Below are 16934 nucleotides of genomic sequence, written 5' to 3'. Positions count from 1 at the left end.
GCGGGAATGGGCGGTTCATTCAAACCTTCGGCTTTCCGCAGTTTAAGAGTGAAAGCAAGCAGTTCCCAGTAGCCCAGCACAAAAAAATCTATAGGTTCGAAAGAAATGCACTCTGAGTGCAGTTGACTGTGAATAATGTCCCAGGGTTGCATGTCTTTCATGTCAGCACACAGTACCTGCTGTTCCAATAGGACGAGCAGAGGTTCACTGCAGCAGTGGGTTAAGATGTCAAGTACAATGAGTTTATCCCATGCACTGGGGACCAGTGAATGTGCATATCAGCTCACACTATTGGGACGCAAAACAGCTAACCTCCAGGGAGTTCTTGATTTATATAAACTGGGTTGCATAATTCACCATTTAGGGAAAATGTATGTATTGTGCTAAATATAAAATCTATATTACCAGCACAGCAGATCCTTTCTATTTCACGCTGCTTAAAAAGTTTGTAAAAGAGGTGATATATTGAGGACATGGTATTAGGAAAGGATTTTATATTAATTTTGTACAGGTAGACTATCCTTTATCCGAAAACCTCGGGACCAGTCGTGTTTCGGTTTTCGGAAAATTTCGGATTTCGGAAGGTGGGTCGGCGGGGGTCCGCGGGGGTCGGGGTCGGCGGGGGTCCGTGGGGGGGTCCGCAGACGTGGCTTCTCCGTCGCTGCTAGCCTGGAATGCAATGAAGTTCCGCATTTCCACCAACAGGTCGTCGTGCTCGGTCGGAACAGGGGCCGGCACCGCCGCGGGCTCAGAGCTCTCGTTGCTTTTGAGCCTTTGGAAGAGAGTCAGGTGGTTCCGCGGGGGGTTCGGCGGGGGGTCGTGCGCACGACTTACGCTGAACGAAAAAACCTTCGGTTTTTAGAGGGTTTCGGTTTTCGGAAGTTCGGATAAAAGGTAGTCTACCTGTACTGATGTGGACCACGTAGATAATGTGCATTTATTTTCTCTCCGTTCTTTTCTCCGAAGAGCATAGACTCATGCTGGGATCAAGTGAACGAGCACCGGCCAGCCTCCGCTACGTTGTTTTTATTATTCATTCACAGGATGTGGGGTTCGCTGGCAAGGCCAGCATTTATTGCCCATCCCTAATTGCCCCTTGAGAAGGTGACGGTCGGCCTCCTTCTTGAACCGCTGCAGTGCGTGTGGTGAAGGTGCTCCCACAGTGCTGTTAGCGAGGGAGTTCCAGGATTTTGACCCAGCGATGATGAAGGAACGGCCGATATATTTCCAAGTCAGGATGGTGTGTGACTTGGAGGGGAACTTGCAGGTGGTGGTGTTCCCATGCGCCTGCTGCCCTTGTCCTTCTAAGTGGAAGAGGTCGCAGGTTTGGGAGGTGCTGTCGAAGAAGCCTTTACCTGCTAAATGGTACCATAGAAACATAGAAACATAGAAGATAGGGGCAGGAGTAGGCCATTCGGCCCCTCGAGCCTGCTCCGCCATTCAATGCGATCATGGCTGATCATCCAAATTCAGTACCCTGTCCCTGCTTTCTCCCCATACCCCTTGATCCCTTTAGCCTTAAGAAATATATCCAACTCCTTCTTGAATGGCCTCTACTGCCTTCTGTGGTAGAGAATTCCACAGGTTCACCACTCTCTGGGTGAAGAAATTCCTCCTCATTTCTGTCCTAAATGGCTTACCCCTTATCCTTAGACTGTGACCCCTGGTTCTGGACTCCCCGGCCATCGGGAACATCCTTCCTGCATCTAGTCTGTCCAGTCCTGTCAGAATTTTATAAGTTTCAATGAGATCCCCTCTCATTCTTCTAAACTCCAGCGAGTATAAGCCCAATCGACCCAATCTCTCCTCATACATCATTCCTGCTATCCCAGGTATCAGCCTGGTGAATCTTCGCTGAACTCCTTCCATGGCAAGAACATCCTTCCTCAGATAAGGCGACCAAAACTGCACACAATACTCAAGATGTGGTCTCACCGAGGCCCTGTACAACTGCAGCAAGACATCCTTGTTCCTGTACTCAAACCCTCTCGCTACGAAGGCCAACATACCATTTGCCTTCTTAACCGCCTGCTGCACCTGCATGCTTACCTTCAGCGACTGGTGCACAAGGACACCCAGGTCTATTGCCATTCAGATAATAATCTGCCTTCCTATTTTTGCCACCAAAGTGGATAACCTCACATTTATCCACGTTATATTGCATCTGCCATGCTTCTGCCCAATCACCCAACCTGTCCAAATCATCCTGGAGTTTCTCGGCATCCTCCTCACAGCACACACGCCCACCCAGCTTTGTGTTGTCTGCAAACTTGGAGATATTACATCTAGTTCCCTTGTCTAGATCATTAATATATATTGTGAATAGCTGGGGTCCAAGGACCGATCCCTGCGGTACCCCACTAGTCACTGCCTGCCACTCGGAAAAAGAGCCGTTTATTCCAACTCTGTGCTTTCTGTCTGCCAACCAGTTCTCTATCCAAGTCAATACCTTGCCCCCAGTCCCATGTGCCTTAACTTTACACGCTAATCTCTTATTAGCAGACTATTAAGCTTTGAGGCCACCACGTTCTGGGACCTGAACCCTGAACCTGTTCTCACCCAAGGTCCACACACACACACACACACATCTTCCAGCAGGAGTTACTGGACAGTGATCAGGAGCAGCACCCATGGCTGAATTTGACCCCTTCTAGCCCAGGGACACTGAAGCCAATTAACGTGTCCCCGACCTCTGCCTCAACTGGGATCAGTTGGCTCAGCACAGATCAGGATTGAACCTGGGGTTTTTTGCTCTGCATTGCTCAGATGTGTTGCCTTAGCAACTGGGCCATCGGAAAAACATCTTGTTGTTTGTTAGACTGGCTACCGAAAATGCCCCAGTTATCGTGGCATTTTAATGTTGGGTTGAAAACGGTGCCTGTTGAAATCCGGCCCTCCTTGAGCAGGGTAAGCGAGCTTGCACCAGGCATTCCTATTAGCAGGAAAATTCACTCTGTTGGGAATAGATTTTGTGCCAGTGGAAAATACAAAAATACTGGATACAGCCTGGCTATCGAGCTGACATGTCGTTTCTGACAGCCTCTACGTTCCCATGGCAACTGATTTATGTGGACATGCACAGATGCAGGCAGCAGCTGTACGGGTGTGCAAAGTGCAACATGCATGGTTTCACATACACAGGATAGAGACTGCTCCGTGGGGAGACTGGAGCATGAACAGGGGGATTTCAGTGAAGATGGAGCCTAGCAGTCCCAAATTCAAAGAGCAGATGATAGGAAAGGTTGGCTATTCTAGGAACTGCCTCATTGTTTCACCATGTTATAAAATCTTGGTTTTAATCATTCTTGTCAGTCTTGAAGCTGATGACAGTCCATACCTCCAACCCCAGCAGGTCAGAACAATCTTTTGAACATAAAACATTGAAAGATTGGATAGGCTGGGGTTGTTTTCTTTGGAACAGAGGAGGTTGAGGGGAGATTTAATTGATGTGTATAAAATTATGAGGGGGCTGAGATAGAGTGGATAGGAAGGACTTACTTCCCTTAGCAGCAAAATCAATAACCAGGGGGCAGAGATTTAAAGTAATTGGTAGAAGGATTAGAGGGGAGTTGAGGAGAACTTTTTTCACCCAGAGGGTGGTGGGGGTCTGGAACTCACTGCCTGAAAGCGGGGTAGAGGCAGGAACCCACATCACATTTAAAAAGTACTTGGATAAGCCCTTGAGGTGCCGTAACCTACAGGACTACGGATCAAGAGCTGGAAAGTGGGATTAGGCTGGAGAGCTCTTTTTCAGCCGGCACAGACACGATGGGCTGAATGGTCTCCTTCTGTGCCGTAAACTTCTATGATTCTATGATTCTATAAAGCATTCCCTTCTGAATTTTTTTAAATGACTACCCTTGCAATTCTAAATGTGGGTTACCTGTCAGTCCATGGTGTTCTGTAATAATGCCCCACTTGAAGTTGGAGTTCAGAAACCTTTGTTACTGCTGAGTGCACTTGGGGTCTGGTTTATCCGCTGTGCAATCTACTCTGCATGAGGTTAGGGTCAGAATGAATTGTCTGCAACACTTGATCTGTTTGGATCTAAGTGACTCCTGTGGCAATTGTTCATTTTCAGAATTGTATGTTGGACAACCATGTGGTAACATTATCAGCTATCAATAGCTAATAGTTCTGTTACGGCTTTTTAAAAATAAATTTTAATTATTTCATATATCAGGTGCATCAAGTTTCAGCCGTGGCTCAGTGGCCTCACCTCTGGGTCAGACGGTCGTGGGTTCAAGTCCCACTCCAGTGATGCAAAATCTAGGCTGACACTCCAGTGCAGTGCTGAGGGAGTGCTGCACTGTCTGAGGTGCCATCTTTCAGGTGAGACGTTAAACCGAGGCCCCGTCTTACCTCTCAGGTGGACGTAAAATATCCCGTGGCACTATTTTGAAGAGCAGGGGAGTTCTCCCCGGTATCCTGCCCAATATTTATCCCTCAATCAACATCACTAAAGCGGATTATCTGGTCATTATCACATTGTGGGATCTTGCTGTGCGCAAATTGGCTGCCGCGTTTCCTACATTACAACAGTGACTACACTTCAAAAAGTACTTCATTGGCTGTAAAGTGCTTTAGGAAGCTCGGTGGTCGTGAAAGGCGCTATAGAAATGCAAGTCTTTCTATGGAATTTAAGCTTAATGGGATCTAAGTACAATAAACATTTTCTTTAACTTTTTTCTTACCACTTGTCTCCTCTCCTTTCCTGTGCTGACGTCTGGTTCAATGGGTGTCGGCAGCTCTCTGATGCTTTGCCCAAATGTTCATTCTTCATGCGCAAGCCTAGTTAATGAGTGTCAGCTAACTTCTCAACTATGAGGCTGGGGGTGGGGGGGTGGAGATTCCACAGGTTAATACCTTGCCACACCTTGCCCAGAACTTCGGGTCTCCACGGGTGAGTATGCACGGGGTACTCACCCGTAGGCCCGATGGAAGTGCCGGTTTCCTGCATGCACTGCGCATGCGCGGGAAACCAGCACTTCCGTTCCCCTGAAAGGAGGGGTTAAGAGGTCGAACGCGTGCACAGGAGAGGTTGCGCGTGCGCATCGAACTTACGTTTTTTTTGCAGGTTTTCTCGGGAAGGTAAGTCTCCCGAAGTTAGACATGTAAAAAGCAGTCGCAAGGCCTGCTTTTTACAAGGTAAGTGGTGAATTAATTAAAATTAAAACAGTTTTTCCACAGGTTTATTATTTTTAAATACTTTAAAGAAAGGTAAGTTTATTTTTAGTCCCGTTAGAAAATTTAAAAAAAATTTCAAAAATTTAAATTATTGTTTAAAATAGTTATTTCATGTCATTTATAGTTTATTTTAAAAATGTGATTTTTAAAAAATGTATTTGAAGATTTAGTGATGTTTTGGGGCTTATAGTATTTATAGGTTTGACAGGTCCTGTCAAACTTACGAATGAAGCATTCCCTGCTACCATTGGCTCTCCGTGACCCACGTGATCCCAGGGGACGCTTCGAACTAACTGCGCCCCTGGGATTTCTGGGCCCTTATTTTGTCCTTAGCCAACATGGATGTCAGTGCAATTTCCAGCAAAGATCAGCAGCAATGATCAGGAACTCTGGCTGAATTTCCCCACCCTGCCAAGTAGCTTGGGGACACTGAGGATTATTGCAGTGCCCCACCTTCACTCTGCTTGAGATTGTCAGTAGCTTGTCTATTCCGTTCCCAGTACTTTCTGTTTTTTTTTACTTTCCAATAATTCTTTTTTTGGAATTCTTTTTCCAAGATAAAAGAAGAAGTAAAAAATAGTTCAGCTTACAAATAGCCTCACGGGCCAGAGGAACCTTCATGTCCAATTTTGAAGCATTTCCTTTAGGAAATCTTTGCTGTATTTTCCAAGTCTCCTTGAACCTTTCCTTTCTTGTGCGCACTTCCTGTGCTCAGGAAGCTAACTTACATGTCCGACTGTGCTAATTTCAGGTTTCAAATTATAGGACAACTCTGCTCAGATGGTCCTGAGCAATTAGGAAAGGCAGGATTGAGGCTCGATTCAAGAGGATATGGTGAGTGCAAATATGGACATTTGTACAGAGTGACACATTGTGGGGAGCGCCTCTGTTGGCTCGGTTGCCAAATATGGTTGGGTTGTGACACTGAGGCATATGGAAAGAGGAGGTCCCAGGTTTAAAATAATAACTTAACTTTCTGGGACTACACAGCAAGTCAGTCAGCCTCTGTAAAGAAAGAAGATAAGGTTATGACATTTCAGGTGTGTAGCCTTCATCAGAGTCCCTGAAGCATTGTAACCCGTCTTTTCTCTTCAAAGATGCTGACTGACAGAAGAACATAAGAACTTAAGAATTAGGAGCAGGAGTAGGCCATAGGGCCCCTCGAGCCTGCTCCGCCATTCAATATCATGGCTGATCTTTGACCTCAGCTCCACTTTCCCGCCTGACCCCCATACCCCTTGATTCCCCTAGAGTCCAAAAACCTATCAATCGCAGCCTTGAATATACTCAGCGACTCAACATCCACAGCCCTCTAGGGCAGGGAATTCCAAAGATTCACAACCCTCTGAGTGAAGAAATTCCTCCTCATCTCAGTCTTAAATGGCCAACTGCTTATCCTGAGACTATGCCCCCTAGTTCGAGACACTCCAGCCAGGGGGAAACAACCTCTCAGCATCTACCCTGTCAATCCCCCTCAGAATCTTACATGTTTCAATGAGATCACCTCTCATTCTTCTAAACTCCTCAGATTTTTGGCCCAATCTACTCAATCTCTCCTCATAGAACAGCCCTCTCATCTCAGGGATCAATCCAGTGAACCTTCGCTGCACCACCTCTAAGGCAAGTATATCCTTCCTCAGATAAGGAGACTAAAACTGTGCACAGTACTCCAGGTGTGGTCTCACCAAGGCCCTGTACAATTGTAGCAAGACTTCCTTACTCTTATACTCCAACCCCCTTGAATGACCTGCTGTGTATTTCCAGCATTTGCTGTTTTTATTTCGGATTTCCAGTTTTTTTTTTAAAAAAGGTCATAGGTTCACTCCCTGGTAATCAGACTATCCGAAAATGTTCTGCTTTACCCCTCTTCTTTGCCTCTACATCTCCAACTCCCACTGAACTGGTCATAATTCCAAACAACTCCTTCCTCTTCTCATCCGCTTCAGACTTTTTTGAGAGTGCTGATACATTCATAGCAATTTTTCATTCCAAATCTTTCAGCTCTCTATTTCAACTTTTCAGCGGTGATGGCGGTTTCCATGTTTCCAGGGATACCTTCTATTGAAATACAGGCAAACCAAACTGTGCAATACAAGCAGCTTTCTTATTCTCTACCAGCCCTTCCCAGGTGAAGCCTCAGTATGTCTGCCGTGTCAGCCACCACATCAGCAGGTTGTGGGTTCAAGTCCCACTCCAGAAGACTTGAGCACAAAAATCTAGGCTGACACTCCAGTGGAGTGCTGCACTGTCAGAGGTGCCGTCTTTCGGATGAGACGTTAAACCGTCTGCTCTCTCAGGCAGACGTAAAAGATCCCATGGCACTATTTTGAAGAAGAGCAGGGGAGTTCTCCCCGGTGTCCTGGGGCCAATATTTATCCCTCAATCAACATCACTAAAACAGATTATCTGGTCATTATCACATTGCTGTTTGTGGGAGCTTGCTGTGCGCAAATTGGCTGCTGCGTTTCCTACATTACAACAGTGACTACACGTCAAAAAGTGTTTCATTGGCTGTAAAGCACTTTGGGACGTCCGGCAGTTGTGAAAGGCGCTATGGGGTGCTACAATTAATCACAGCATACCTGGGCTATGGAAAGGAATAAAAAACAGCCAGGATTCCCACTATTCATTGTTATCGAATGACCTTTGATGGAAGGAACGAAAGGAATTCGGGTAGAAAATCAAGATGGGAACAAAGGGTAACTTTGGGCAGGTACGAACAGTATTGACAGCCCTAAGTGTCCAATTGTTACGTACAAGCTTAGGCAGTGAGCGTCAGTAAGCTTCTGAACTGTACAAAAATCAATAGCAGGAGATAACTCCTGCCATATCCACAATACATGAATGACATGAAATAGTTATGGAAGTAAGGAGTTAGCCAATTTAGCAAAATCAGTGCGCAATATATAGGTGGTGTACATTTCTAAGTAAAGTTGCTTGGAGAATTTATAAAGCAGGGAAATCTTCTTCTTAGGCAGTCCCTCGGAACCGAGGATGACTTGGTTCCACATTCAAAATGAGTTCTCAGGTGACTGATGAGTCCGATGCGGGACCTACAGTCTCTGTCACAGGTGGGGCAGACGGTGGTTGAAGGGGCCGGTGGCTGGGGTGCTTGGGTTGACGTGCGCTCCTTGCGCTGCCTGCGCTTGGCTTCCACTCGCTCCCGGTGAAGAGACTCGAGGTGTTCGGCGCCTTCCCGGATGCTTCTCCTCCACTTTGTGCGGTCTTGGGCCAGGGATTCCCAGGTGTCGGTGGGGATGTTACACTTTTTCAAGGAAGCTTTGAGGGTGTCCTTGAAGCGTTTCCTCTGCCCACCTGGGGCTCTCTTGCCGTGCCAGAGCTCCGAGTAGAGCGCCTGTTTTGGGAGTCTCGTATCGGGCATGCGGACGATGTGGCAGTATTACAGTAAGTATGTACACATCAGTGCATGTCCCATTATTTTTAGTGTATGTGCATAGAAAGTGACTTTTCCAAACATTTCAAAAAGTGCAATTTCTTCTTAATTATTAGAACACGTTGGGCATCTCGGCATCCAATGATAAAATGAAACTCTTGTATCAATTCATTGTGCAGGAAAGCAAATAATAGACTCACTTATCTCCACAGCTAGGATGGCACAGGACTAAATGTAACAGAGTTGTTATATTTTTACATATAACTCTGCCTGGAATAAACTTGCCAGGTCTGGAATCCCAGTTTATCTCTCAAGGCCAACAGAAAATTAGAACTGATTCTAAAAAGGTCCTTGAGGATAGTTCTTCGATAACAATTACAAAGAAGTGCTTTGAGGAAGATTCATTTGCAGGAACTTGAAGCGAGGATAGATATTGTTGTGTAATGTTTTTTCTTCAGTCCGATGTTCAATCATTTCTGGGTAGAAGATGAGAGACAGAGTAGCAAAGTGTTAAACATGGCATCCCTCACGTTTCACAGAGAGGCTGGTGAAGTTTTATTCTTTGTTTTCTCTTAAATTTCCAAATTATTTTTTATGTGATTGTCATTTTATTTCTTCTCCCCTTGCCCCATCTCCTCCTGAAGGCAGTGATCCGTGCCGGGATACAGCTCCACCGATGCCACCCTCACTCGACACTTCGGCCAATGGGTAGTCCTTGCACCTGAACTTCGACAGTTATGCTGAGAATTATCAAGACACATGCATTGCCGGCCGGGCCTTACACGCTTGACAACGTGGATTAGAAAACTGCCGCGATGATCTGAAAATCGGGGGGGTGCGAGGGGGGTTGTGCAGCCTGCAACGCGCTGACCAGCCAGGGCCACATGACCTTGCAAGGTTTCCCCGTAAATGTCAGGCGGCTATTTGACAATGGCGACTCCCATGGCACAGCCAGATCCCCACCTCACGGGATAGCCGCTGGATATCAATCAAAGAGGCTGATTTTCCATGCCTTTCCCCCCGTGCTCGCTCAGGGACGTTGAGGTCAATGCTGGCCTCTTTCACCACCACTTTCCCAGTTGAAATCAGTGAACAGCACAAACCATGACTGAATGGGTTCAGGATGATGCAGGGGCACGCCAGGGAGTGCACCTCCCCACTACGCCTCCAACTATGCCAACTCTTGGGGACTTTTTAAAATAAATTGTATTCATTAGTTTGACTTTTACATTGATGTCTTGTGTATGTAATTTTGAGCGTTTTTATGTGCGTGAGGTAGACTAGCTGAACTCCCAACGCGTAATCAGACCCAAAGACCCCAAGGCAACCTATGAATTAGATGAATAAAAAGTGAAATATTATAAATGCTGGAAATCTGAAAGTAAAACAGGCGAAGGGCATGAGTTCAACGCATTGACTATTCTCTCCACAGGTATTAGCTGACCGGGCATACACCTCCAGCTGTTTCTGTCGTCTTTCTATCAATGAGTTGACATGAGTATGAAACTTACAAGATCCCCAGCTCATCATCCTGGATAAATGGATGTATTACAGCAAAGTACTGGGCACAGGGATGTCGTGGTTATGTTACTGGACTAGTAATCCAGAGGCCTGGGCTAATAATCCAGAGGCCTGGGCTAGTAATCCAGAGGCCTGGACTAGTAATCCAGAGGCCTGGGCTAATAATCCAGAGGCCTGGGCTAGTAATCCAGAGGCCTGGGCTAGTAATCCAGAGGCCTGGGCTAATAATCCAGAGGCCTGGACTAGTAATCCAGAGGCCTGGGCTAGTAATCCAGAGGCCTGGGCTAATAATCCAGAGGCCTGGGCTAGTAATCCAGAGGCCTGGAGTAGTAATCCAGAGGCCTGGACTAGTAATCCAGAGGCCTGGGCTAATAATCCAGAGGCCTGGGCTAGTAATCCAGAGGCCTGGACTAGTAATCCAGAGGCCTGGACTAGTAATCCAGAAGCCTGGGCTAATAATCCAGAGGCCTGGGCTAGTAATCCAGAGGCCTGGGCTAATAATCCAGAGGCCTGGGCTAGTAATCCAAAGAATCTTGAGTTCAAATTCCACCATGGCAATTGATTTGAACCGAATTAAATTTGAACTAATTTTTAAAAAAAGTGTCTGTAAATACTTTTTTAAAAGCTGATTCAGTAAAAAGTGAACATGAAGCTGTTAGATTGTCGTAAAAATGCACTCAGTTCACTCATGTCCCTTCGGGAAGGAACCTGCCGACCTTACCCGGTCTGACGTCGTTGTGCTTCCAGTCACACACCAACATGGTTAACTCTGAAAACACTCAGCAGGTCAGGCAGCATCTGTGGAGGGAGAGAAACAGAGTTAACAGGCTGGATTTTGTCAATGGAGGCGAGTTGGAGGCGGGACTGCTGCTTGTCGTGTCAATGCCCCGCCTCCATCCTCGCTTGACCATTCAGAGGGATTTTCCCCTGATTGAGCTTGTTAAGCCCGCCCGGCGGGCTCAGCAGGCCAATTAGGGAAGAAGTCACTGACAGAGCACATCAACGTCAGACGTGCTATCTGTCAAGACTTCTTGGAAGAAGAAATGACAGCGTTTGACAGCTCTGTGAAGCTCTGTGAAGCTGTCAAACACGGGCATTCTCTTGAGTTTGATTAGTTTTTGTGGTGAGGACTAAAAAAACATTGTAAGAAAGTAAATTTCAGGGGGGTGATTTTAGCTCAGGTGCGGGATGGTGTTGTGTTATCCGAATTTCGTGTTTCCCACACGAATCTAAATGGATGTGGGAGATTGATGCAATTTGAACTCAATTGGCCAATTGATTTCCAATGTGTGGGAAGCCTTTGCAAAGGGGTTTTTCATGACTGACAGTCCCCTCCGATTACGTCATTATTGCTGCTGCATTTAAGGTCTGCAACGAGCCTTGCTTCTTCTGCAGACGGCCAACCTTTTGGCCTTTCATGCTAGAGGGACCTGGAGGCAGAATGACCAGCGAGAGACCTAGGTCTGCTCCCAGGTTTGATGACATCGCCCTGCAAGCTTTAGTTGAGGGAGCAAGAACTCATAAAGAGGTGCTCTTCCCTTCTTCAGGGAGGAAGAAGCCTCCCCAGCAGACCAAGGCTGTGTGGATCCAGGTGGCAGAGGAGGTCAACTCATTATCAGTCACCCGCAGAACCTGGATTCAGTGCAGGAAGAGATTTCATGGCCTTCTGCGCACTGGAAAAGTGAGTATGGATTTCCCATCACCCTCAATCTGATCCCCATTGCCTTTCTTCACCAGCACTCAGCTTTAGCAATCTCTTCCTCCACATCCCACTTGACACTGACATCCATGCACCCTTACCCATTCCCTCTCTCTCTCTATGCTCACATTCACATAACTATTCCACCATGCAGCCCTCACACTCCCTCTCACTCTGATGCTTTGAACACAACTGACAACACACAGGGAGGGCCCTTGGTCTTGCAGCCTCACACCATCTTTGTCTCCCTCTAAGTATCTATGCTATGCAATCTCTACACTCATTCCTTCATTCTCACTCAAACTCCACTTGTCTCCCTCATTGCAGGAAAAGAGAGCTCACAACAACAGAGAGCGAGCCAGGACTGGAGGAGGCCCACCCTCAAAAGCCCACCTGACCCCCTGGGAGGAAGGACTGCTGGAAATTGTCGGGGCTGATGTGGCTGCGGAAGTTGGGAAAGGAGAGACAGGGGCAGTCCCGCAAGCTGGTGTTCTCCCCACAAGAGGGGAGAACACACTGGATCAAGTCTACACGAGCATTGTAGACGCTTATAAGGCCATTCCCTGCCCCCACCTTGGGAAGTCTGACCACCTCTCCCTCTTTCTAGCCCCGGCACACAAACCGCTCATCAAAAGAGTGAGAACATCAGTTAGATCAGTGAAAGTATGGCCAGAGGGGGCAGTCTCGGAGCTTCAGGATTGCTTCGAACGCACTGATTGGGGCATGTTTGCCCATAATGACATCGAGGAATACGCATCCACAGTGCTATTCTACATTAACAGTTGCGTCGAGGTCGTCACGACCCATAAAAATATCAGGACATACCCCAACCAGAAACCCTGGATGAACGGAGAGGTCCGCTCGCTGTTGAAAGCACGCGACGCAGCATTTAAATCTGGCGACGCGGCGGCTTACAGTGCAGCTAGGACCAACCTAAAAAAGGGTATCAGGACTGCCAAAAGGAAACAGACACTGCGGATAGAGGATCATTTCCACAACAACTCGGACCCCCGGCGCATGTGGCAAGGCATCCAGTCCATCACTGACTACAAGAGCAAAAACACCAGCCCCCCGGTTAGCGATGCCTCCCTTCCGGAGGAGCTTAACAACTTCTACGCTCGCTTCGACAGGGACAACAGGGAGCCGGCTACAAAAGCCTTGCCACCCCCGGAAGACCAGGTGCTCACTCTGTCGACCTCCGACGTAAGGGGTGTTCTACGCGGAGTGAAAACACGAAAGGCTGCTGGACCGGATAGCATCCCTGGACGGGTACTCAAGGAATGTGCTGATCAGCTGGCTGATGTCTTCACCGCCATCTTCAATCTGTCACTGGCCCAGGCAGTAGTCCCTGCATGCTTCAAGACCGCTACCATTATTCCTGTGCCAAAACAAACGGCTGTGACGTGCCTGAACGACTATCGACCTGTCGCACTCACACCCATCATAATGAAGTGTTTCGAGAGACTGGTCCTGGCTCACATCAAAGCCAGTGTTCCCGCCTCTCTTGACCAACACCAGTTTGCCTATCGTGCAAACAGATCAACGGAGGATGCAATCACAACTGCTCTACACTCTGCACTGAATCACTTAGATGGTAAAGAAACCTACATCAGAATGCTGTTCATAGACTACAGCTCAGCATTCAACACTATCGTCCCCAACAAGCTGGCCACCAAACTCCAAACTCTTGGCCTGAACACTTCCCTCTGCAACTGGACCCTGGACTTCCTAACAAACAGACCCCAGTCTGTCAAATTAAGTAACCACACCTCCCCCCCCCCCCCCGACCCTGAACACGGGGGCCCCACAAGGATGTGTGCTGAGCCCCCTCCTCTGCTCCCTCTTCACCCACGACTGTGTGGCTGTTCATGGTTCCAACACCATCATCAAGTTTGCGGATGATACCACGGTAGTAGGCCAGATCACCAACAACGATGAGTCAGCCTACAGGGAGGAGGTCCAGCATCTCGTGAAGTGGTGCGCCGATAACAACCTGGCCCTTAACATCAAGAAAACCAAAGAAATCATTGTGAACTTCAGGAAGTCTAAAGGCGGAAGTCACACCCCCATCCACATCAATGGGGCTGTGGTGGAAAGGGTGGACAGCTTTAAGTTCCTCGGCGTCCACATCACGGAAGACCTCTCCTGGTCCCTCAATACCTCCTCTCTGGTGAAGAAGGCCCAGCAGCGCCTATATTTCCTAAGGAGGCTGAAGGGATGTAACCTGTCACCCCTGATCCTCTCTAACTTTTACCGCTGCACAATAGAGAGCATCCTGACGAACTGTATCACAGTATGGTATGGCAGCTGTAGCTACTATGACCGGAAAGCCCTGCAGCGGGTAGTCAAAACTGCCCAACGCATTACCGGCACCCGGCTACCGACCATAGAGCACATATACCAGAAACGCTGTTTACGGAGGTCACGGTCGATCATCAAAGACCCTACCCACCCCAGCCACAGTCTGTTCGCCCTCCTGCCATCTGGGAGATGCTACAGATGCATTCGCACCCGAACGACCAGATTTAGGAACAGCTTCTTTCCCAGGGCTGTCATCCTACTGAACTCCACAAATAAACTCTAAAGCCTGCACATCTGCCAATGCACTTTATTATGTTTATGTTTATGTTAATGTATTACAAGCCAAATGTATGTTGAATGTTTAAATGTCTTAATCTAAATGTACACTCTCGGGAGCCGCAAGCCTACATTTCGTTGTACTGCACTTGTGCACTAACAATGACAATAAAGCTGATTATGATTATGATGATTATGAGAATAGTTTTCCATATCTCTCATTGACATGGCATGAGTCGCTGTTATGATTCTGAAGCTACATCATTTGGACTTATGAACATCTGCAAAATCCAATGTGCATGTAACCTCGGCATCACATCTCTAACTCCTTTACTCCCCCACAGGACCATCCAGAGCCCCCGTCCCCACTGCGGATGAGGAAGAGGCTGAGCAGCCAGACTCCTCAGAGGAAGCTCCAACCTCTGAGGGCGCAGCGTCAGCAGAAGAAAGTGCACCCAGCACCAGCGCAGACACTCACACCTCGGGGGGACCTTCAGGACATAGAGTAGTGTTGTCACCTGGTGTTTCACAGCTCACAAGTGAGCCTCAGCAGATTGTGGAGACAGGGACAGCAGTGGAGAGTCCTCGTCGGAGGGCGCAGGACTCTGCCTGCTCAGCTCAGCTGCATGTCGACCCTCTGCCTCTGGGTCCATCCGCAAGAGAAGAGGTGATGGATCTCCATGCACAGATGCAGGAGTCTCTGGCAGGTTTTGTCTCCAGGGTCACTGCAAGTGTGGAGCGAATGGAGGAGTCCATAGCGAACATGAGCAGAGCCTTATTGGAGTCATTGGCGCATGAACGCATCACCACGGAAAGGATGGCAACCTCCGTGGAAAGGATGGCTACAGTAGAGGAGAGATGGATACGGCGATGGAGGAGCTAAGTCGCCAGAGTGTTGAAAACATGGTGAGTGTTCAGAATAGACTGACATCTCTGGAGGAGCGATGGTCAGCTATTGAACAGAGAAACCAGACCTTCATGGCAGGCCCTCTGAGTAGGACTGCCATTGTAGAAACGGGTCCCCATGGCCCCCCCTGACGTGCAGCAAGCTGCTCTCAAGCCACTTGCAGGCACTGAGGGGGACCTGACCCATGAGAGGGAGGTTGGTGGCAGACCTCAAGGAAGTGGGGGCTCCTCTCCAAGCGCTCACACTTCCATGCCACTGCAGAGCCCTCGGTCAGAGCCCCGCCGGAGTCCACACCCAACGTCCGCAGGAGCAGCAGACTGCTGGCGAGCCCTCACAGGCTCGCCATCCCAGAGGACACCCGCCAAAGGTGTTGAGACAGGAGCAGCAGGAAAGTGAGCAAGGGGCCTACACATCTGCTGAAGCCACAGGGGAACCACTATGTAGGAGCATGCGTAAGAGGAAAATAAAGCACTAATAGTCACAAGGGTAGTCACTTGGGTGAAATGTGTTTATTTTAAAAATGCCATCAGTTGGTTATTGTAAATAAAATTTCTGATGGCAACTTCTGCAGTTGTGGCATGTGTCATTTTGCGAATGGGGCTGGAGGTCCTCTAATGCCAAGAGGGGAAAGAAAAAAAGGCCTCCCATGCTTCTGGTAGGTGCCTCAGTTGAGGAAGCGCTGAGTGAGGGTGGCGAGAGGGGCTTCCCAGGAGCTCACACTGGAGAAGTGTGTGAGGCTCCAACCTTCCACAGCTGTGCCTAAGCCTGGAACAAATTGCCCCAAGCCTGAAACAACAAGGTCCTGCAACCTACAAATGATGTCTGATTAAATCTCTTCTTTCCTGATTGACCTGCAGCTGATAGTCAGCAATCCGATATTGTTCACGCCAGGTTTCATCAGTGGGGTTCCCACCAGGTGTGTTTAACGTGGGAAAAGGCTGAAAATAGCAAGGGCCCCTTAAAATGGCATTATAGATGCCAATTATTGGTAATTAAGGTGCCTGAGGACTGGGACTGATTCGGGTCGGACAGAAACGCCTGGGTGAAAATCGGACGGGGCGGGGAATCAGGCGGGGGGAGGTCACGACCCCCTATTTTTGCGATTTCCCCCCCCCCCCACACGCCTGAAAGCCCGCCTGACAGCTCCAGGAAAATCAGCCCTTTTGAGTATATTCAAGGCTGAGATCGATAGATTTTTGGACTCTAGAGGAATCAAGGGATATGGGGATCGGGTGAGAAAGAGGCGTTGAGGTCAAAGATCAGCCATGATCTTATTGAATGGCAGAGTAGGCTCGAGGGGCTGTATGGCCGACTCCTGCTCCTATCTCGTATGTTCTTATGTTCTAACCAGCTTCCCCAGAGCACTGCTCCCAGTTTTCTTCTGCTTCCCCCAGATTCTACTCCTGGCTTCTGCCCGCTGCGCGCACCCCCCCACTCCCCCCCCCCCCACTCCCCCCCCCACCCCCCCACTCCTCCACCATCCCCCCAAACCTCTGCTTTCAGCTTCTCCTCATTTCAATCGTGCTGTTCCTGGTTTCTCACTCCTGCCCCGCTGCCCCCCACCCCACCCCCACCACCAGGAAGCTAACTTCTCCTCACTCTTGCAGCCCCTCCCCCACAAGTACTGGTCTTGGCTTCTCCCCCCCCCC

The 16934-nt window shown here is 48.4% G+C and overlaps 1 protein-coding gene across 2 annotated transcripts in view; it reads right to left on the bottom strand.

The window, feature by feature from the left end:
• LOC147103388 (uncharacterized) overlaps positions 1 to 4958 on the bottom strand; it is a 465903-nt gene extending 460945 nt beyond the window's left edge. The window contains exon 1 of one of the 2 annotated variants that reach the window (XM_085962946.1): positions 4695 to 4958. In XM_085962946.1, coding sequence (XP_085819072.1) covers positions 4695 to 4783 — 89 coding nt within the window. In that variant the 5' untranslated portion in view covers positions 4784 to 4958. The remainder of the gene's footprint in view (positions 1 to 4694) is intronic. The other variant, XM_085962945.1, reaches the window with a different exon arrangement.
• Positions 4959 to 16934: the final 11976 nt, after the last annotated feature.

This window comes from Somniosus microcephalus, chromosome 20 (genome assembly GCF_052327205.1).
Source record: "Somniosus microcephalus isolate GS21.2 chromosome 20, FLI_Smic_1.0, whole genome shotgun sequence".
Classification (NCBI taxonomy): Eukaryota; Metazoa; Chordata; class Chondrichthyes; order Squaliformes; family Somniosidae; genus Somniosus; species Somniosus microcephalus.
The sequence above is the reverse complement of the archived record's forward strand: the minus strand, read 5'-3'. Positions and strand labels throughout refer to the sequence as shown.